Source organism: Ictidomys tridecemlineatus, chromosome 10, assembly GCF_052094955.1.
Source record: "Ictidomys tridecemlineatus isolate mIctTri1 chromosome 10, mIctTri1.hap1, whole genome shotgun sequence".
Taxonomy (NCBI): Eukaryota; Metazoa; Chordata; class Mammalia; order Rodentia; family Sciuridae; genus Ictidomys; species Ictidomys tridecemlineatus.
In genome coordinates, this window is record NC_135486.1 from 133,758,836 (window position 1) to 133,781,740 (window position 22,905).

Sequence of the window (22,905 nt, forward strand, 5' to 3'; positions counted from 1 at the left end):
AGTGGATAGATGGATAAGTGAACAAGTGAGAATTGAACATATTTATTTGTAACGCAGTTAGGATAGTTCTTAACATATAGTAAGTACTTAATATTGGGAGTATTTATTTTTAATTGACTTTTCAGCTTGTAACCATGCCATGAAATGAAAAAGGAAAACACCAGGCTGGTTAATTCAACTGTGCTCCTTAATGACATCATTCATTAAATGCTGAGGCAGTGGCCAGGGCCGGCTCCCTGTCAGCCCTTCACTGTTTATGGGTACTCTCCTCCTGCCCTGCCCATGTCAGGACCACACTTCTCGCCCTGACTCTTGCCCACGGTGCTCCCCACAGCCTTGCCTTTTCCCCTCACCTCCTCCATAGCCATAGTGGGCTTCTTAAAGGCAGGGAATAGCTCTTCTGTCCTGCCACACCCAGGACCCAGCACAGAACCCAGAGCCAGGGTTTGTTGAATGAATGAGATTAATGTTTCAAAAGCAGACGGTGGTAGTGTCAGGAGGGGAGGTGTCAGGAGGTGTCAGGATAAATCAATTGGCTATTTTAGTCTGAGTAAAAATTTTAAAAATTATACTTCATTTTTCATTTTATACTTGTCCAGACTTCTAGATTACATTCAAATCCTAAATGATAGGGGTATTTCCATGAGTGAGGCAGGCCCAAGGTCCGCCAGGCACCCCATTTTTGTCACGTGGCAGTGTATGGAGTCAGCACGTCTGTGGCTATCTGGCTTTGCTGGACATGTGTACTCATGGTTTAAGAGCAGTCACATCATTAGTTAAGCATCTCCTTTGTCCCAACTTGATAAAGTAGGTAGAGATGCCCATTTAGTGGATTAAGAAACAGAGGGCCAGGCAGACATGTCACACAAGCTAAGATGGGGCAGGGTGGGCACCCTGGCGAAGGCAGCCTCAGCACCTGTGGATCCCCATTTGACTTTCTGACCTCCCTTTGGTAGGATTTAAGTAATTATGCTTCTCCGTTATCCTCATGCCAGCCTTTGTCCACTATGAAAGGACTATTTTCTCTGCCATGTCCTTGGCCTTCATTAGAGACTTGTAAGATGAGGTAAGACGTGGGAATAGTGGCCTGTTGATACTTAGTTGAGAGGGGTGACGTGGAGAGAGCAGAGGCAAGGCAAGGCGTGACTTGTCGAAAGTGGCAGAACCAGGTCACACCTTTGCCTGGCTCTTTGGACCGACCGCCAGTGTGATTTCTCTCAGCTCTTCCCTGAATTGGCCGTGGCAATGGTGGGGCCCCGTGAGTGGGGTGTGTGCGTGGCCGAGGCTGTGAACGCTGTTCACTGCTCTTGTTCTGATTGCCAAGCCTGTTGCCTGCCTCTCACTTCTTTCCTTCAGGGGCCTCCTGTCTGTTGAGCTCCTGTGGCACCTGAGAGCGCAGAGTAAAGGAATGAACCTGGTCCCTTCCTGCTTGGATTGCTTTCATTGCCTTAGTTTTCACTCTTTTAGCCTCAGTATTTTAAAAAAAAAAAAATTCTTTGTGGAGAAACACCCACAATGTGAAAAATATGAAAGGAAGAATCAGGAACGAGGAATCACAAGCCCTAAGTCCAAACCATGTGGCTGAGGCCAGTGCAGCCTCACAGGCCAGTGCAGCCTCACGGACCTGTGCTGTCTTGAGTGGCAGTGGTCTGTCTCTTCTCCATGTTGCTTCGCAGCTCAGGTGTGGCGATCCACTCCGATGGTTACTGCCCAAGGGAAGCCCCTGTTTAGAACCAGCGCCTCTTGTTCCAGTCCAGTCTCTATTCACACACCAGGCTCCAGCATGGAGTTTCTAGATGAAATCCTAGCAGATACTTGTTCTAGTTTCTCAACAGACATAACAACTGTGCTTCTTCCCTCCACTCCTCCCATCCCCATATACTGAGTTCTTGCCAAAATGGCAGGGTAGATCCCACGTGCTGCAGCAGGAGCAAGCCTGACCCTTCCCTCACAGAACTGCTGGCTCTTCTGGGGAGACAGACAAACTGACCTGGGAAGACAGAAGGGAGGTACGCAAGATTGTCAAAGGCCCTGTGCATTGGGCCAGGACTAGCACTTCACCTGGAACACTCTTGCAGATGTCACTGAGGAGGATGCCTCCTGGCAGCAGAGGGTTGGATGGAAGGCTGCCCCTTTCTGGGTGATCTGTCCTCCTTGACCTGTTTGAGTACCTTGGAAATGTCTGTACCATGTGTCTGGAAGATCTGATTGTTGCAGGCACTGAGTGTCTGCCTAGTACTTGGATGGGTTGATGGGGAATAACATCCCTCTCAAGTCAGGAAAATATCCATCGTGACCAACAGGATTGGGTGTTTTTGCATTGCTTTGTTTTTAACTCCTTTCTTTAAAAGTTTTAAAGTTGGGCTGGGGATGTGGCTCAAGTGGTAGCGCGCTCGCCTGGCATACGTGCAGCCCGGGTTCGATCCTTAACACTACATACAAAGATGTTGTGTCTGCCGAAAACTAAAAAATAAATATATTTTTTAATATACCAGCTTCTTATTCAAGTTTAATGCAACCATATGTCTGTTGTTACAGAGATGAAGGTAGATTTTATTTTGAAAACTCTTCCAGTTGCTGTCGTTAAAACAAACACAAATAATTGGACAGAGGAGCTTCTATGGCAGTGTGGGAAGCGCCTGTTTAAACAATTTGAACATTCATCATTGATCACCTAATAAAAAATAAATATTAAAAAATTCTCTCTCTAAAAAAAAAAAAAAGATTTAAAGTCAATTCAAGCAGTGTCCTCTGGGAAGTCTTTCCTGACTCGATTTAAAAAAAAAAAAGTTTTAAAGTTGTAAAAAATCAACAGAATTTGTGGTAAAGCCCTCTATTCTCTTGCATGTTTAAGTTAAGAAGCACCTAACGTGTTGTAAACCCTAACCCAATCAGAATTGTATGGGATATGAGAAAACTTTTGTGTTTGATATATTTAAGTAAGCAAATACACACACACTCAATACTGGGTTTCTCTCAGGGATGAGGTACAAACCAGAACGACAGCCAGATGTGGTGTGGCCCAGGCAGGTAGCTTAGGAGAGTGAGAGATTGAGGTGCAGGCATCAGGAGCTGGCCCTGTCCACCTTGACAGACTCTGGCAAAGGGTAGTTGGGCTTGGTTCTGCACATGTCAGTCACCCTGGGGGTGGTCAGCACACACTCCTGCTGGTGTTTACACATAACTCGTGTGGAGAGATGGACAGACTTTCTGATGCTCCCGCAGACAGATGTATGTTTGTGTCACCTCCAGTGCTGCCATCAGAGATTCTGCCAGGCTGTGTGGTGTCTTGAAGAGGTTGTAGGATTTGGCCTGGATCCCAGCCTAAACACTTGTAATCTTTTTTGGGGAGAGGGAGGCAGGTACTGGGGATTGAATCCAGGGGCCCTCTACCTCTGAGCTACATCCCCAGCCCTTCTTATTTTATTTTTGGGACAGAGTGTCCCTAACTTGCCAGGGCTGATCTTGAACTTTTGACCTACCTGCCTCACCCTTCCAAGTTGGGATTATAGGCATGCACCACTGCACCTGACTGAACACTTATAATCGTCGGGAACTTGGCATAGGCACTTCTTGCCTCAGTTTCCTTATCTGTAAAGTCAAGGTAATGCTTCTTGGATTTTCTGTGGTTGGCAGAGTAAGTGTCTAATACATACCTCTCTTTCTGGAAACCACTGTATTAATAAGAACAGAGGCTGTTCCCTTAGGCAGAACTTGATATTGGCTGAATTTAACCATTGCAACAAAATCCAGGACTAATGATGAGTAATTGCCTCTGTGGTTCCTAGTGTCTCCCCACCTACCCCAGTGATGCACTGACTCCAGCAGTCTGAGAACGAGACTGCAAAAAACTGCCCTTAGCAGCCGAGGAGGACCATGGCATGTTCACAACTGTACCCGCTTACACCCATGTGGCATTCAGGGGCTCTGCTTGTGGAACCTTAGAGTCGTTGAAACAGGAGTAACTTGGCTGGTCTTAACGAGACCTTCTAGCTTAGTCTGAATTGGAAATGGTCCTTAGTAGCTGGACCTGGTAGGCAATGGCAAACCTAGACATGCTGTTTGCTTAAAACATAATGGAGGGCTAGAGTTGTGGCTCAGTGGTAGAATGCTCACCTAGCATGCATGAAGCACTGGGTTCCATCCTCAGTGCCACATAAAATACAATAAAGATAAACAAAACAAAATGTAATGGACATCTGTGAAACCACCCCTCCCCAAAAAACGAAAGCATGGCTTATCCCTATGCCATTCTGCTGCCGCCAGGGGCAGCCCCTCTTCTAAAATTTGTGCCCATCATTCATATTTGCTATCCCTCCCCCACTTCCCCCAATATGTAGTATGTCCATATTTGTATTTGTTTTTGAACTTGATTTTTTTAAGAAAGGGACTCCTGGAATTTGCACTTCTCACCCATCATCACATCACTGAGTTCCATGCATTTTATTGTACACAGTTGTCACTCATTTTTATTTTATCCTGTATGGTGCTCTGTTGTGTGAACTATCTGCAGCATATCTGTGCCCCTGTTGAGGAGGACCTGGATTGCTTCCTCCCTCTATCCCTTCCTCACTTTTGGCTGTGATAATCAGTACTGTTTTGAAAACTCCTGTATTTCTCATTACACTCGTATGTTGGTGTGATCTAGATGTGTGGACCTGCTGAGTCATGGATGGAGTGTGTAATGCTCAACTTCAGGTGAGAACACTAGATTGTTTTCCACATCCCAGTGGATGGTATTTATCAGTCTTCTAAATTTTTGCCAATGCAATAGGAATAAAATGTTAGTTTGTTGTGCTCCTAATTTGCTAGTACCTGAGGTTGAGCATCTTGCCATATTTCTTGGCTTTTCATGCTTCCTTGGTGAAGATGCATACTTTGTATGTCTTTTACCCATTTTTTGTTGTTTCCTTACTTATTTGTAGAAAATGTATTCTGCTGCTGATCTTTGTCAGATGAATGTCGTGCTAATATCTTCTCCCAGTTTGTAAATTCACTCTCTTTAAAATGTCTTCTGATGGACCGGAGTTTTAATATTAATATAACCAAGCTTCCTGATCTTTTCTTTTATGCTTAACCTTTTTGTATCTTTATAAATTCTTCCCAACTTCAAATTCGGAAAGATATTCACTTACGTTTTCTTTTTAAGTTTCAAAGTTTGCTTTTGACATTTAAGTTCTTCGTCCATCTGGAGTGGATTTTTGGCCTGGTATGACTAAGAATCCAATTTCATTTTTTTTTCCTATGGATAAACAATTTTTCCAGCTCTTCATTTTTCTAGGCTGTTCTGTTAAAAATCAAAGTTTCACAGATGTATAATTCAATTTCTAGGCTCTTACTTCAATGCTGCTGACCAGTTTGCTTATCTCTGTCCTCTTACTACACTGTCTTAATTACTGCAGCTTCACAGTGAGCTGTCTGATTTGGTAAGAAAGGTTCCTTCCTATTCTCCAGAAATTTCTTGGCTATTTTTGGCCCCTTTGTTCTTCCATTTAAATTTTAGAATCCATCTTTCAGGTTCCTCAGAATAGTTGAGTTATAATTTGCATGTAATAAAATAACTGTATTTGTATAGCTCAGTGTTTTAACAAATATGCACAGCAATGTAACCACCACCACAATCAAGATGTAAACTCTTTTATCACCTCCCCAAATAGTGTTTGAGGTTGGCTTTCTTCCCCTGTCCTAATTTAAGTTCCTCACAACTGTGGCTCTTTCCTGTTGAGATTTTTTTATCTTAATTTTTATTTTTCATTTCCACAAAAATGTTGTCATATTTTGCCAGAGTTGCACTAAATCTGTAGAACCATTGCAGACTATGTTAAGTCTTTCTGTCCATTAACATGATGCATCTGTGAACCTAGCTGGAAAGACTTTATAAAACAGTTCTTTATTAAAAAAAAAAAAACAGAAACAAACAAACAAAAAACCCTAAACACTTGAAGTAATTCTTTAAAATTCTGAATATAGGCGCTGGGGTTGTAGCTCAGTGGTTGAGTGCTTGCCTCATATGCATGAGGCACTGGGTTCAATCCTCAGCACCACCAAAAAAAATAAATAAATAAAACAAAGATATCCCGTCCATCTACAACTAAAAAAAAAAAAAGTTTTAAAAAAACAAAAAATAAAATTCCTAATACAGGAAGCATTTTTTTTTTTTAAAGAGAGACAGAGAGAGAGAGAGACAATCCTTAATATTTATTCTTCAGTCTTCAGCGGACACAACATCTTTGTTTGTATGTGGTGGTGAGGATCGAACCCGGGCCGCACGCGTGCCAGGAGAACGCGCCACCGCTTGAGCCACATCCCCAGCCCAGGAAGCATTTTATATGACAGTCATGAACCTCAAGAAACAAATTACTGTTAAATACCCAGCAGACAGATACATGGCAGTATTTTGATGTTTTTCAAAATATCCATGTCTATATCTACATCTACATATTTCTCACGTGTTGGCACTAAACCAGCTTCCCTGCTTACTTACAAGGCCTCAGCCAGCTGTTTAGCTTCTCTGGTGCTCAGTCTCTTTCTTGTGTGGCCACTGGAGCATTCCTCCCTTGGGGTTGGGCTTTCCTGAAGATTGAATGCCATGCTATGTTCAGATTGTCAAGAGACAGTGGCCCAGGCGAGTGGAGCTGGGAGTGGGCAGGGTCCTTATGTGAAAGGAGCTGCCTTGCTCGTCCACAAGGAAACAGGGTGGATTCCCAATGTGTTTGGGTCCCCAGTGGCTTTGACAAAGTGGCAAGATCCACAGGAGGCCTTGAATCATTTCCCTGACGAATTTGGAGAAGGTTAGAGTTACAGAGCAGCCTGCTTCATGCTGCTTCTAACAGGCAAGCTGGACCCGCTGGAGGACACAGTTGACGGCCAATTCATTTTGCTGATTCATCCATTACAGGCGTGGCTTTGAGCCAGAGCTTGGCTTCTAGATTAAAGGCTGTGAGCTGCAAAGCTGCTGGGACTTGAAGGAATGCTGGTAAATTATTGCCATGTGAAGGCCAGCAGTGAAAAGTGGATTGTTATTTGTTTCCCCTTTTAAGTGATCCTTTTTCCAAATGTTCTCAGATAAATTCCCTCACCACATTGGTGAGTTGTTTGTGGCTTTCGTCCCTGGGGCTGGGAGCAGAGTGATTAGAAACAGTCGGATACCATGGAGGGGATCATCATGGCTCCTTTCTGACCTGTCATCACCTTTGCTGTCCTGGGAATGTTGACCCAAGCCCCTCTTTTACTTGATAATCCAAATGAAACTTGAGGTTTTTACAAGGATCATTACAAGTGCCATCCTTTGGGGGTGTGCTTCAGGATAGTCCTCTCAGATCCCAGAAGGAGATTTAAGAGGAAAATGTAGGAGACTCCTTTGCCAGCAGTTGGTGCAAACTGTCAGAGTGATGGTGGGACTTGAGGGGACCCCAGGGTCTCACTGTTTCAGTGAGTTGCTCACTTCTGGATCTGGCTGCCTTCACCATTTCGCCCCCTTGTGTGGAAGGGCGTGTTATTCCAAGCACAAGCTCAGGCTCTCTGCTGTGGGAGACTCTGCATAGCATGAGCTCTCCCTAGTACCTCGAGGAGTCTTTCCTGTTTCATCTTTAACTGTAGCTCTGTTTCGGGGCAGCACTAATATTGGCCAGGGAGAAGGCAGGCTGCTCTGCACCTTGCTTCACAGATCTCAGAGTCTAATTGGTAGGAAAATAGGTTTTAATCAAAGCCAGGTTTGAAGGAAGATAGAAGAAAATTTTTTGTTTAAAAAATTCATGTTTGAGAAGCTCTGGAGAAAGGAAGACTTAAAATAAAGGAGAAGAGGTGCAAAGTGAGACAGAAGGCAAGAAGATTTGGTTAGTCTGTGCTGCACAGGCCTGGGCAGGGGGACAGCCTCCGTCTCAGCTGCTCTGGCACCAGCAGGCCAGGGGTTGCAACCTTGTTAGACTTTACTCTAAGCACAAGGAAATTGCTCTCAATTTTAGTTGAGGAGTCCTTTGTTTTAGTAAATATTTGAAAAGTACAGCAGACTTAGTGAAAATTTGTTTTAAAGAAGTAACACACACACACACACACACACACACACTCACCCGTCTTTGTTTAGATGGCTAAATATTTGGGGCATGGCAGTTCGCAAACCACCATGGTGCTTGGAAGTTTTAGTCATATCTGGTCCAGTGGAAGATGAAAAAGTATCATGTGTTGGACAGGTTCCAATATCTGTCCTTCCCTTGGATTTAAGGTCCCCAGCACACTGGAGTCTCTTGTCCATTTCTAATATGCTCAGAGTCTGCCTGATACCTGCGTTCATTCAGGTAACATTTATTGAGACCCACTGTGCACCAAAAGCTTTGTAGGTGCTGGTGTGCAGATTCCCACTGACAGTGACTGCCACTGTCAGCATGGCCAGGCCCTTAGCATCTCACTAAGCCTGGGGAATAAAGTGATAGTGGCCAGGAGAGACGTGCCCAAAACACATGAGCCAGAGCCAGTACCAGCACACAGACACAGGTGCCTGTCCACCCATGGGCCTGCCACCAGTTCTCACTCCAACACTACAATGTGTTCTGTCCACCAGCCTCAGAGGAGGGGTCAGCATGGGATTAGAACACACTGACCTGGCCTGGGCTGGGAGTGTGACCCAGTAGTAGAACACTTGCCTAGCCTGCACAAAGCTTGGGTTCCTTCTGCAACACTGTGAAAACAATAAATGTCTGAAGCATTTACATTCAGAGGGGCATCAGCTCTGGCTTGCAAGTTCTCCTGCTAGCCAGAGGCACAGTCCAGAGAGGGGGTGGACTTTAAGAGCACTGTGGAGGCATCTGGAATTTGCAGAGTCCAAAGTGAGATGCAGAGCAGCAAGAAGGACCCCTAGCAACAGGAGTGGAGAAACTTGGTTTTGTGTCCTGGCAGTGCCTTTTCCCCAGGCTGTGGCCTACAGCAGATCTCTGACCTTTATGACACTACTTTCTAATCAGTAAGAATGATTCCTCTCTGACAGTAATCCACAAGATATGCAAATCACAGGGCACGTATTTGACCATATTTGACCCAGTGGTCACCACTGTAGTCTGTGTAGCTTTTTTCATCGTGTCTGTTTTTAACAAAATAGTGAGGACTTACAGTTTTCACCTAGTGGTTTTGTTTATTTTTATTTTCTTAACTCTGAATATGAATAATTTCCAGGGGGTCATGCTAGCTGCAAATATTTGGAAAGTTAGTGTTCTGTTTATGTCATTCCAGGTCTTTGCATTGTGTGAATCACCTTCATACTGTGAGGGAGGTTGGGAAACAAGGACTCTTCCTTTTCTCCAGAAGCTCAGATTAGAAGGGTTTTCAGGACATACCCAAGGTCACATGTATTCTAAGTGAGCAAGGTCAGAGTTCAGACATGAGCTCAAGGCTCCTTTGGTCACCTCAGGCCACCTTTCCTATGTGACAACCTCATCTTATAAAGATTTCCTTTTCTTTTAGCTGTCAATACCAGCAAATATGCAGAAAGCTATCGGATCCAGACCTATGCTGACTATGTGGGGAAAAAACAGGACGAGAAGCAGAACAAGAGAAAGTGGACAGAGGATGGTTGGAAGGAGGTGGAGAGAAAGCGGCTGAGCACTCAGGGTTTGTCCCACCCGCTGCAGAGCCACTATTACCACCCCAACAGGTGAGTGTGCCTGCTTGGGCTGCTTAGGCTGAATCGTCCAGCAGTATCTCTTCTTGTGCATCCTTTAGGGTTATAAATAAGAAATCTGACTTTGAGAGTGGTCCCCTGCCCCCTCTTATCACATAGTGTCAGAAGTGACTACTACCTTAATTCCTTAGATTTGAGAGAACAACTTGTAGGCCATGGCTATTATGGCTGACCCTCACAAAGCAGGCAGTATGTGTCTTTTTCCCATTTTAGGGGTAAGGAAAATGTGGCTCAGTGACTTTCCTACCAATAAAGTGAGAGACCAGGATTAGACCTGAGCTCTTCTCATCCAGTCTCTTCCTCCTCCTGGGGCGCCATGTTGCTCTGCCTGTGCTTCTGAGGTCTTTCCAGATCCCACCTGCGTGTGTGACACACACTCCTTAATCACCACAATCCTACTCCCAGAGGAAAAACGCTGGCAACATTTGCTATCTTTGTGAAAGTGTGAAAAATAGGAAGCAGGAAGAACATTCATATTCATTATGGCAAGTCGTAAGTTGTAAGCCATAGTCCCGACACCCAGAAGCAATCACTGTTTATATTTTAGATGGCCCTCCATACTTTTCAAGTGATTTTTAAAAGGAATTTACAAAATCCAGATATAATGAAGATATAATAAAATACATAGGTCTTAAATGTTCAGAGTTTGTTAGCTGTACACACCCATGTAACTACCACCAAAACAAGACAGAAGTTTCCATCTCCTTCAGAAGTTTCTTTATGCCCCTTTTCACACAATTCCAAATCACCACTACCCTAAGTAACCATTTTTTAATTCATACGACTGTAGATTAATTTTACTTATTCTTGAATTAAAGAAAAAAAAAGAATCATATGATATTGTTGGGCTTTTAAAATTTGTTTTCAAATTCATCCTTGCTCTTGCATATATTGATAGTTTGTTATTTTTTTAAATTGGTGAATAGTATTCTGTTGTATGAATAGACAGCATTTATTTTCTGTGTTCTCTTCTAGACATTTAGATGGTTTCTAGTTTGGGGCTGTTATAAATAAGGCTACTGAACACTTGTAAGAAAAATGTGTGTGTGTGTGTGTGTGTGTGTGTGTGTGTGTGTGTGTGTGTATATGTTATTTATTTATTTATTGGTCATTATATGTTTTCATTTCTCCCAAGTAAATAGCTGGGAGTAGAATTGTTGATTTTATAGGATGTTTCATATTTAGCTGCTCCTTAAACGTCATAAGAACAAAGTGTGTTTTATAGTCCCCCAGTGTTGTTAGAGTTCCAGTTACTCTGTATCCTTGTCAGCATTTAGTGCTATCAGCCTTTTTGTTTGAGCCATTTTAGAGGAAATGAGATGGAAGTCCATTATGGTTTTAGTTTGCATTTCTCTCTTACTAATGATGTTGACCATCTTTTTTTAAAATATTTTTTTAGTTGTTGATGGACCTTTATTTATTTATATGTGGTGTTGAGAACGAACCCAGTGCCTCACACTAGGCAAGTGCTGAGCTACAATGCCAGCCTGACGATCTATTTTTTATGGTGCTGGGAATCCAACCCAGCTGTTGGGGCTGGCAGGTCGCTCAGGGGAAGAGGGCTTGCCCATCCTATACAAGGCCCTGGGTTTGGTCCCCAGCACTGCCAAGAAAAAAATTTAAAAATTATGGTTTAATGTCACTTGTTTGTGGTCAGACTACAAACTCAATAAGTGTTTAGGTCTGTTTTATTTTTACTTTCAGGGATTACACTTTAGAATTTAAATTTGCTTTGTAATTATGTAAAACAATTACTTAGTTCCAGGGACAGGTCTACTGAACAAGGCATCTGTAGGAATGCCCACTTCTTATTTTGCCCTCTCTGTCTTGATTTCTGCGTCCCCTATAGGAACCAATTTTCCTTGTTTTTAGTGATGACATGTTCACCCTCACATTGGCTGGATACCTAAGAACACCCCACACATACTATTCTCTGTCGTGACCCTGGGAAATCTCTGTCTCTGCTTCTAGGAAACTGATTCTCTCTACTTGGAGGGGCTTTAGCATTCCTTAGCCTCTTCAGTAAAACATACTCAGCAGCTATGTCTGGCTGTTTGAATTCTTTGCACTATTAACCCAATAACAAGTCAGATACTTTGTGAAAAAATCACTTATGACTAGTGCTATAGTTCAGACGAATCATAATCTTTCACCTTTTCTCATCTTTTTTATTTATTTCATTTCACGCAATATGTTTTTGTATGGACATAGCAGAGTTTGGTAGATTTCTTATCTCATGTCCTGTCAGTGTGAAGATCACTGATAGACACCATGCTTTCCAGAATATCCAGAGTCTGTCATGAAAAGCAAGAGAATACTCATGTTTACTTGGCAGATTCTTCTTTCCATGCTGTGTGCTAGATGCTTTTCACCATTTTATCTTATCTGTATAACAGCTCAGCAAAATCCATGCTGGTATAATACTCCTCATTTATATGAGAAAGTGGAGTCCCAGTGAAGCTAAGAACTTAGCTCCAGCTACCTAGGATTCTAACTCAGAGGCATTTTGGATCCATAACACTGTGTATTCAGATACCTCTTAGATTCTGGCATGTTCACACCCAAGTCTGCAGGCTTGAGAGATCTCTCATTTTAATAAATTATGTGCTGTTTTATAAAAATTCAAACCAACAAACAAAAAATTGTGGTAAAGAAAGCCTCCAAATTTCAGTCTTTGGGAGAGGACTTAGATGTCCAGTAACGCAGACCCCCTATATAAAGTTGTTTGGTTTGAAACTCTTGAAAAGGGAAAAAGGAGCCTGGGATGCACACGCTGGCACCAGCCATTCTGAACTGTTATCCTTCTGTACGCCCAGCACTGGCGTCCTTGGTGGAACCCAGTCTTGGTCCTTGGTGGGTGGGCTGATTGGTTTTCAGTGGAGGAACCGTTCAGAGAACAGTGTGGTAGGGCAAGGAGCGGGTGTTGAGGCTCGGCATCCTGGAAGGGCAGTGGCAGAGTACTGGAGGGAGGGTGCAGTAGGAACCACCATCGGGTTTCAGAGAAGCCACTGTGAGAAGAGGAGAGGCTCTGTCTCCTGTGTCTGTAGGGTTCACTGAGTCAGAAAGTACAGTGCTGAACCCTGAGGAGGCTCAGGAGCATCCTCAGCCCTCTTCAGCCGACCAGGAAATGTGGAAGCCTTGCTTCGGCCATGGGCCAGGTGCCTTGGACGCAGCTCTTCCTGCCCCCTTTCGCTCTTCCTCACGGACGTGGGCTAGGTCTGATGATCTTTCAAAGGGCTGAGGTGGCTTCAGACTGGAGGAGGGGAGAACCTTCCATGCCTGTTAGAAGGACTTCTTGTTTGTGTAAGTAGGGAAAAGTCACCATGGCCTCCACTCAACCTGTCTCATTCAGCTGTTTCCCTCTTTGCCAGCTGAATAATGAGCAAAAGGATCAGTCAGATCTGAAGAGAGTATGTTAAGAAATTCAAATAATAGCATAAAACTAGAGTCTGGTTAATATAAAATGAAAAATTTTAACGTATGCAGTTACTAATTAAATCGAATGATTAAACAGGAAAATTGACCTTACTATGGAATGTCCCTAACACATAAAACCCAATTTTTAGTCAAGATATAGTACAACTAATAAGTACCATTCTGCCCCATATTTCTGGCTGGGTGTGGAGGAAGGATGAACTCGTATTGGCTTTTCTTTTTCTTTTTTTTTTAATATTTATTTTTTTAGTTGTAGTTGGACACAATACCTTTATTCCATTCATTTTTTTTTTTTTAATGTGGTGCTGAGGATCGAACCCAGGGCCCTGCACATGCTAAGTGAGTGCTCTACTGCTAAGCCACAATCCCAGCCCCCATACTGGCTTTTCTTTACTTTTCCTGGATTAGCAGATCAGGACACCATTGCTGCCTTTCAGAGGGGATATTTGAACCTGATTCCTGAGAATAACCTAACACACGAGAGATGCAGACAACCTGGATAACCAAAACGTGGTATATACACAGTGAAATATTATGCACTCTTAAAATGAAGCAAATTCTGACGGACTACAACATGGGTACACCTTGAGGGCATTATGCCAAGTGAAGTGAGCCAGTCTAGAAAGACAAGTAGTGTGTGGTTCACTTCAATGAGGTGACTAACCTGAGTAAGGTTCACCGAGACAGAAAGCAGAGTGCTGGCTGCCCTGAGCTGGGAGGAGGAGCGTATGGGGAGTTGTTTAACGTGCTGTATCTTGCAGGACGAAAGGGTTCTTGAGATTGTATGACAGTGTGAATGTGCCTGGCCTGGTGGTACTCACCTGTAATCTCAGCAACTCGGGAAGCTGAAGCAGGAGGATCACAAGTTAGAGGCCAGCCACACAATTTAGTGAAGCCTTAAGTAACTTAGTGGGACCTTGTCTCAAAATAAAAAATGGTGGGGAGGTGGCTCCAGGGTAGCCCCCTCAAAAAAAAAATTAGGGGGGGATTCAGGCAAGTTGGAATATGATGTTTTTATAGTAGTTTGACTTATATCCTTTCTCATGATGGTGAGACTGAAAAGAATGTTGATGAAAGTCCTAAAATAAGAATCAACAGGATTATGAATTATTACCCAGAAAAGTTATTGATGAATTCATAATTTTCAGTTATTGCTTATGTAGTTTATGTTTCATTTAATAAAATGCCTTTTTTTCTTTTCCCCCTGTAGTGCTGAGGATGCAACCCAGGGCCTTGCACATGCCACTGAGCTACATCCCGAGCGCTTAAAATGCTTTTAGATCTGTTCTTTCTCTTCTCATCTATAGTGTGGCCTGTAGCACATCTGGCAACCAGAGAAATTGATTTTTAGATGAAGGCCTACTTTAATCCATCTGGATTACACAGTGTCAACTATGCAGATGTTGATGGAGCACAGCTGTGAAAGCACAATTGTCTTTATTAAAAATTATGTGAATTTTTAGGATCTATTTATTCACATACTTATTTTTTTGTGATGCTGAAGGTGGAGCCCAGGGCTTTGCACCTGTTGGGCGAGCAAGCATTCTTACCACTGAGCTTCACACCTTGTCCTGTGTGTTTTTAGAGTTCAATTTCTACAGTTTATTTGGTTAGTTTTTTAAAAATCTGTAGTTATTTCACTAAAATTTAGGAGATTTTAGCAATGATCTAGCTTTTTTAAATTTGAAAAGAAAAAAATTTTGCACTCTCCAGTATAAGTCAGCATTTCCATTTAAAAGCTCCTAGAGCAGAAACTTGCAGTTTGGCTCTGAGAACTTGCTCTTGCCTTGCACTTGAACGCCATGTGTCATCTCAGGGTTTTATTTAAATAACATGAAGCTAAGTTTAGCATCTTCTTACACTTACATGACTTTTGATGTGTTGGAATGCTTTCATGGTTTATAATGGCTGTAATACTTGGAAATTAATGTTTTCTTTCTGAGCTTCATGTTGTTTACTTGATTAACCATAATTAAAAGTCATTGTCATCTGTGTTTCTAACAACATGTTACATTGCTCTGTACTTCATGCAGAAGTGTAATTTTTTTATAATGGTCTAATGGTGCTAGCAGTTGACACAAATTGCCCTCAGCATGCAAAGATGATAGGCAAGGGAAATTCAGTTCTTTCCATGTCTGGTAACTAATCGCAAAACAAACTTCCAGTTTGAGTTGCCCAAATTACATGCGTTTAGGCTGATTTCTGTATTTTTTGTAATAGTGTTAGCTAAAATAAAGTATGAGATGTGTAAATCCTGTATTTTAATTGCCAGATGTAGGAATCCTTAACATTTTTCTGGCAGCTCTTTTTTTTTTTTTTTACACTTTATGCTTAGTAGAAATTCCGCTAGTACGATTTCAGCCAGCAGGAACTACAGTGTGCTTGTGTCTATTTGAGGAAGGTCAGATGTGAAGGTGAAGAGTTCCTGCTGTGCCCAACCCCAATCTGTGTGCCTGTTAGTGGTTCCACATCTAGGTGTTGTCTGTAGATTCGAGGCCCCACTCTGCCCATTCAGGAGTCCCTGAAGCAACGTTTTCATTTCCTTCATTGCATGCTGGTACTACGGAAGCCAAATGTTTGCCAGATGGGAATATTCTAGATACTCCCATTTGTGTCTCCTGTTCCCAAATGTGAAAGATCTAAAATCTGTGGTGGATAAGTGGATGTTTATTGTATAGTTTTTTAAACTGTTCTATACATTTTAAGTTTTCAGATTAAAGTGTTAGGGCAAAGTGGAACAGTGCCTTTTAGAACCCTCACGTTTATTTCTAGTGGAGTGGAGCAGTTTGTTTGGTTCTTGGTGATTTGTGGGTTCTGGACACTGAGCTCTCAGATGGCCATCCAGCAGATGGGTCACCCCACCAGGAGCCTGAACTCTCCTTTCGCACCACTTGGCTGTCAAACCCTCCTGGGCAAACTCTTCTCACTGCTTGTCCTGCCCTCTTCTCTTCCTTCATTCCTTTTCCTTGTGCTTTTCAAAGATTTGGACCACTGTCTTTAGGGACCCTGACCAGCCTCATCTCTAGAGACAGAGATCGCCCACCTTTCTTACCTAGGACAAGGGGGAGCAGAGCAGGCAGTGGTGTTCCTCAGGAGTCTGCCACGTGCCAGGCACCATAGCACTCACTGACCTGTTTCATTATCTTATTTAGTCCCTGTAACAATCTGTTTTCTAATTGAGAAACTTGCTCAGAATCATACAGCCAGTAAAAGAACTCATATTTGAGCCCTCCTCTCCCATCTCCTAGATCTTTCAATGCACTTTTCAAAATTCTGTTCCCTCCTCACATAACCACTCATCATCCTTCCTGGCCACTGAGATGCCTTCTGAGAAGCCTCCAGGCCACTGGAGTCTTCGGGGGCTTTTTCCCTGGGGGTCTCTATGGGATGTAAAAAGAGAAAAGTTGGGCATTATTGCATATTGATAGTAACTTCCCAGCACCCAACACATGATGTATGAGTCATTCAGAAAAACATTTAAATGAATGAACAGGAGAACCTGTAAGGCTAGGAATACATCTTCCCACCCTTTGGAAGGCCTTGAGGACTGCCTTTTTTCTTTTGAACATCTAAAGTCACGCTAAGAGGGTTTTTACTTGCTTTGCTAAGATGAGATGGAGAGGAATAACTCCTTTCTATAATTAAACCAGTGCCTGCCTCTTGTTATTGCCTTACCTGGACTGAAAGAGCCATCTGAAGGTGGGAGTGGACATCTGTGGAGCCTTGGAATATCTCATGTTGAAGACCATTCATGAGTGCCTTGTCACATTTTTTAAGGAAAAAAGATTTTAAAGGAAATCAGTCCCATGTGACACTGCAGATGCCAGTATTCAGACCATAGCTTTTTAAACATTGTATCAAGTGTCCTGTTTGATATACAGAATTGGGGAAATATTGTGGATGGCCATGAGATACATTAGTTTATCATCTTAAATTAATGATTCTAAAATTTTGGGAAGGGATTGGTTTCTAGTGTATTCTGGTTAAGATTTAGCCCCAGGAGACTCTTCACAAAGATAAAAGAAGCACGTGGTTTCTTGGTGTCAGATTTTCTCTGGGTGGGTCGTCTGTTCTGAGAGAGCTGAGATGACATTCTGCGTGCTCTAGGGAGACTGTCAGGTGGCACCTTGTCCTCTTGTTCTTTTGGAGGAGCCATCACATCCTGTTGATTCTTCACATCAAATTCATAGCACTAACAGTGCCTGAGTGCAAGAGTGTTCATTTTGAATGGCTAAGTTGATCTTTAATGAAACCTTTAGGATTAGTTCATAGTTCCTAGACTTTTCATTTTGTTTGTTTTTGTGGTACTGGGGATTGAACCTAGGGATACTCTCCCACTGAGCTACGTTCCCAGCCCATTTTTATTTTTTATTTTGAAACAGGGTCTAAAGTTGATAAAGCTAGTCTTGAACTTGTGATCCTTCTGTGTCAGCGTCCCATCTAGCTGGGACGTCTTCTTTTTATCCTTTTCTTTCATCCCAAGTTTCTATTATCCCTGACCATTTGGCTGCAGAGGCATCAGATAAGGTAAATGCACTGGCAGAGAGGAACGGTTGGAGCCTTCTGTGAACCCATCTCCTTCCTTTGTCACCCCTTATGAAGTACTAGTTCACCTCCAGACTTGACCCTGCTCAGTGGACGTCATGGGATTTTCTTTCCTTCTCAAGTTGGAATTATTGGGTTATAAGAGAAGCAGAAGGAAAGTGACTTTTTCCAAAGCAGTGCAGTGTCTTCAGAACTTTTACACAGGATTAAGATACTGATGCTGTAAGTTTTGTGGTTCTTTGGGCTTTGAGATTTTTCTTACATGTTATTTCTGATTGTAAGAGTTAACTGTGAAATTCTCTAATACCACAATACTCCAGGTGAATGAAGGTGTAGTGCAACAGCTGGATTGTAGGACATTTTTGAAGAAATGTGGATGTATTCTTTTCAGGAATGGGGAGCATCTGTGCCTGTGTGAACCAGAGTGAAACCTGATGAAGTCTTGTACTTGTGGAGCTGCAGGGGACTTGGCTTGGACCTTGTCCATCCTCTGTCACTTTATAAAAGAGAACGGAGGCTCAGAGAAGCTGTCTTACACAAGGTCACCAAGCTGATGTGCAACAGAACTGTGTGGCCATATTTAAAGACATACTGATTGACTGTTGGCATAGTGGTTTTTCATATATTTAGTGACTCTTCATATTAGTCCTTGACATTATTTCCTTTTAAAATATTTTCAGTGAAATATAGGAACATTGTTTTTGAAAGCCAAATAATTTTCTTAAATTTTATAATAAAAACAGCAGTCCCCTGCTAGTCCTGTCTTGTTCCCCAGATGCAACCACTTTCAGTTATTTCTTTTGCATATTTAACTTATTTTTTCAAATAATAAATTACTGCTGCTTCTTGATTTTTCTGTTTATCTGGTGGCTTGCAAGTATGGTAGACAAGATTTGGTTCTATCACACCCACCCACCCCGGGCCACCTTCGCCAGCTTCCTGCTGTTTGTCTTTTCTGCCCCCACTCCAGCCCCCAGAATTGTTCTGGCTCTTCTAGATCCTTGCATTTCCCTGTGACCTTGTACTCAGCTTGCCAGTTTATACAAGAGAGCTTGGCAGGATTTGGATTGGAATTGATTAGGAGTGTGTAGTGTGTACCTTTAACCTGTGTAGTGTTCCTCAAGTGGGGTTACACCCCTTCCTAGGAGAGTTAAGAACTTTACAGTGTTTTTCATCCCTGTCCCTTTTGCTCTCACGTCATGGATAGAGGTGGGTCCTACTGATGGTCTTTCTATACAGGGTGATGCGATGAGGAGCTGGCTTTGAAATGACATATTTTCTCTGCAGATTGTTCTGTTGACCATGTACCTCGGACCTCTCTAAACCCACTTATTATTTCTAATATATTTTTGTAAATTACTTTATATAAGGCCCCAGCCCTTATCACCTCCTACTTTCAGGAATCTGGGGCCTGTCATTTGCAGGGCTCTATCTGGTAAATTGGCCATCAGTAGGACACTTAGATTTCTGTTTCCTCCTCTATCCACGATTCTTTGGCACTTCTCCCTGCTTTTCCTGTCCAAAGAGAGTCTGGATAAGCTGACACCCCTCCTGATGCTCCCTCTCCTGTTCTCTGCCTCAGCAGGTGTGATCCTCTCTTCACAGATAGAGGTTGTGCTCAGTTGATCATGTCTAAAATAGTGGATTGTTTTGTTCGGTTTTTGTGGCACTGTGCCCAACAAGTGCTCTATCACTGAGCTACAGTGCCAGCCCAATGTTTTTAAAAAGGAGTTTATTTTCTGAAATGTTTCACTTCTGTTATGGGGGAAAGGGACTTATTTTATTGTTCTTCCTATAGCTTTGATTACATTACTGATTTGATTACTAAGTCCTTTCATTGAAGTCAAAGGTAAATTTTAGTGGAAAAGTAAATTTCATTCTTCTCTCTGAAAATTTCAGGTGTTCCAAATATTAAGAGTATGTTTTTAATTTAGAAATTAGTATCAAAGTAATATCTTTCATGTTCACTATCAATTAATTTTCAAAGCTAGTTAAGGAGAAGATGTTTAAAATATTCAAACCAAGTACTTATGAAAAGTATTTCTAATTGAATGCCATCAGTTTTTGTAGCACTGAACCAGTTCTTCTCTTGCTTAAGCCAAACTCATGTTTACAATATGCTTTATGTGTAGGTCAGGGCATGTATTCACCTAACGAGTTCTTGTGTTTGTCCTCCCTCTCTCTCTTTCTCTCTCTCTCTCTGTCTCAGATGTGTACTTCCATTCCACAGATGTCATTTGTTACTGGCAATTATCTCAAAGACATACCTAAGATAACATTGCTTTTCAAACTAAATTCCCTTTTAAATATTTTTTTAGTTGTAGTTGGACACAATACCTTTATTTTATTTATATGTTTTTATGTGATGCTGAGGATAGAACCCAGTGCCTTATATGTGCTGGGTGAGCACTCTACTGCTGAGCCACAACCCCAGCCCCTGAAATTCTTTATTAGAAATACAAATCATAGGGGCTGGGATTGTGGCTCAGCAGTAGAGCACTCGCCTAGCATGTGCCGCCTAGCATGTGCGAGGCCCTGGGTTCGATCCTCAGCACCACATAAAAACATATAAATAAAATAAAGGTATTGTGTCCAACTACAACTAAAAATAAATTAAAATAAAGAAATAAAAATCATAGTTTATTGGCAATCTCTTGAGGGGTTGGCATCTGGATCAAGTCTTAACTGTCCAGCTTCCGCCTCCTTCTACCCAGATCATGCCCTAAAACACAGACACAGTCATGCTCGTGGCATTTGAATCCAGTGTGTGAGTGTGTGAACACAATAGGAAGGCATGGTCTAGTTCCCACCTACCCACATTTTTCCAGTTCCTTTTGCTGGGTGAGGTGGTTTGACAGTGTGGCATTCCTGCATTCCCTCTGCTACATCTAGTAGAGATTGTATTTTTATCCAGCCCAGCTGAGAAGTGTGTTGCCTTTATGATGGAATGAAAATCATGTTAATATATATCATTCAGGACAAATGAAGCAATTTGGCATTTGTCACTTGCCTTATCGTTTTTTGGGAAGAGCATGTACTTATTTCATTTACTTCATCCACCCAACAAACCTTGGCAGAGGACTGACTATCTGCCAGGCTCTGTGCCAGGTGCTGAGAATGCCAGGGACATAAGATCCTGCTCTTGTGGAACTTATATTGTAGAGGTGGAGAAAGGGAATAAGCAAGTGAGAAAATAAGCAAGCAGCACAGACACAGGAGTGCAGAAGAAAGGCAGGCAGTGTGGCAGGTGAGTGCTGCAGGTGAGTGCTGCAGGCTCCACCAGGGGTCCCTGTTCAGTTGAGACCTGCACTGCCCTGGCAGGATGGCCCGTGAGGAGGCTGTAAATCAGCTCCAGGAGCCCTGGGCTTGGATTGCCATCTCAGAGCTGCCTGACCAGCTTCACAACCTGGGAGAAGTCACCTCTTCTATGGTGAGGTCTCTTTTCTGCAGAGGCAATGCAAATGCTTGTTCAGCTTAAAATGGTCAATGCTTGTTCAGCTAGAAATGAGAGAATTCTGTAAACTGAGGGGTCCCAAAAGTGAAATGTGACTGTTACTTTATCCAGCAGCATGAACCTCCCAGCCAGTGAAAGGACTCCCTCTGCCTGTCTTTAAGACTCATTGTAAAGCTGCAGTGATAAAGACAGCCCAGTGCTGGCCTAAGGAAAGACAGACTGACAGCAACACAGAGGGTCAGGAAGTACAGCCACACGTTGTGATCATCTGGCTTCCAGTGGTGTCTCCAGGCAGGAATTCCCGCCTAGCCTTTCCTAAGGGTCATTTGTTTGTTATTCCGAATCATGAGAAAAGTCAATCAAGAAATCAGGAAATTTCCAAGAATTAAAGTTTTGACAGTCAGTATGGGCATTCCTCGTTCAGAGGAATTCACTAGCAACAAGTCAAAGGCAAGAGCACAGCCAGTGACACATGAAGTCACAGGTGAGCTTCTCCAGACCAGAACAGGAACAGGTGGGATGCAAGGGGTCATGGTCCAAGCAGCCAGTCTTGCTCATCACTGGGTCTTGCTCATCACTGGCGCCATGTGGTAAGTTGTGCCCATCACCCTGACTGCTGCTCACAGTGAGACATTCCTACCAATAAAAATACATTTATGCATACACACTGGAACAACTTGTAAAAATCCTGAGAACTTTGTTTCAAGAAGTAACAAATTTTGGAAGCAGCCCTTAAGTTGGCAGTTTTGAAACATGATTCTGGGGAGTGCCTTTAACCTTGCTAGTACATCCAAATGTTATGTCATAGAATCCAATAATGTTCACTGGTGGTTTCCAGCATTTGAACATTTGATGTAGACTACAGTCCTTTGTATTTAAGATTTTTACAGAAAAATGCAAAGAGAAAACACATGAGTATCATTGTTTAATGAAATCAGATGATATAAAATCTAGGTGTTTATCCTGGAGAGATAAAAACATATATTTACAGAAAAGCTTTTATATAACTATTCATAGCAGCGTTATTTTTAATGAAACATTGAAAACAGCCCAAGATAAAAAAATAAACAAATCATGATATAGCCAGACCATGAAACACTACTCAGCAATAAAAGCGATGCAGTACTCTCAGAGTACTAAGCCCAGTGGAAAGAGTCAGAAAAGATGGAGTCCTGGGTGACAAACCATGATACAGCCAGACCATGAAACACTACTCAGCAATAAAAGCGATGCAGTACTCTCAGAGTACTAAGCCCAGTGGAAAGAGTCAGAAAAGATGGAGTCCTGGGTGACAAATCATGATACAGCCAGACCATGAAACACTACTCAGCAATAAAAGCGATGCAGTACTCTCAGAGTACTAAGCCCAGTGGAAAGAGTCAGAAAAGATGGAGTCCTGGGTGACAAATCATGATACAGCCAGACCATGAAACACTACTCAGCAATAAAAGCAATGCAGTACTCTCAGAGTACTAAGCCCAGTGGAAAGAGTCAGAAAAGATGGAGTCCTGGGTGACAAATCATGATACAGCCAGACCATGAAACACTACTCAACAATAAAAGCAATGCAGTACTCTCAGAGTACTAAGCCCAGTGGAAAGAGAAAAGATGGAGTCCTGGGTGACTCTGTTCACATGAACTTCAAGAACAGGCAAAACCACAGGACTGCAAGCTACTGTGGTTCTTAGGGTTAATGTTTGCAGTGTATGGATTGAGTGCTGAGCAGCACAAGGAATCTTTTTAGGGAAATCTGATTGTCACAGTAGTTACATGGTTATATACAATTTCCAAAGATGTCTAA

General features: G+C 42.5%; 1 protein-coding gene and 1 long non-coding RNA gene across 5 annotated transcripts in view; one reads left to right on the plus strand and one right to left on the minus strand.

Annotated features, from left to right (window-relative positions):
• Positions 1-22,905, plus strand: part of Parn (poly(A)-specific ribonuclease) — a 144,965-nt gene that overhangs the window by 106,924 nt on the left and 15,136 nt on the right. For all 4 annotated transcript variants that reach the window (XM_040278277.2, XM_040278278.2, XM_078024329.1 and 1 more), the window contains one exon: positions 9,454-9,643. In XM_040278277.2, coding sequence (XP_040134211.1) covers positions 9,454-9,643 — 190 coding nt within the window. The remainder of the gene's footprint in view (positions 1-9,453; positions 9,644-22,905) is intronic.
• LOC144367551 (uncharacterized) lies at positions 6,184-7,104 on the minus strand. The gene is made up of 2 exons (XR_013427047.1): positions 6,485-7,104; positions 6,184-6,344 (listed from the first exon to the last, which is right to left on the minus strand). It is a non-coding gene; the product is annotated as an uncharacterized LOC144367551 (long non-coding RNA).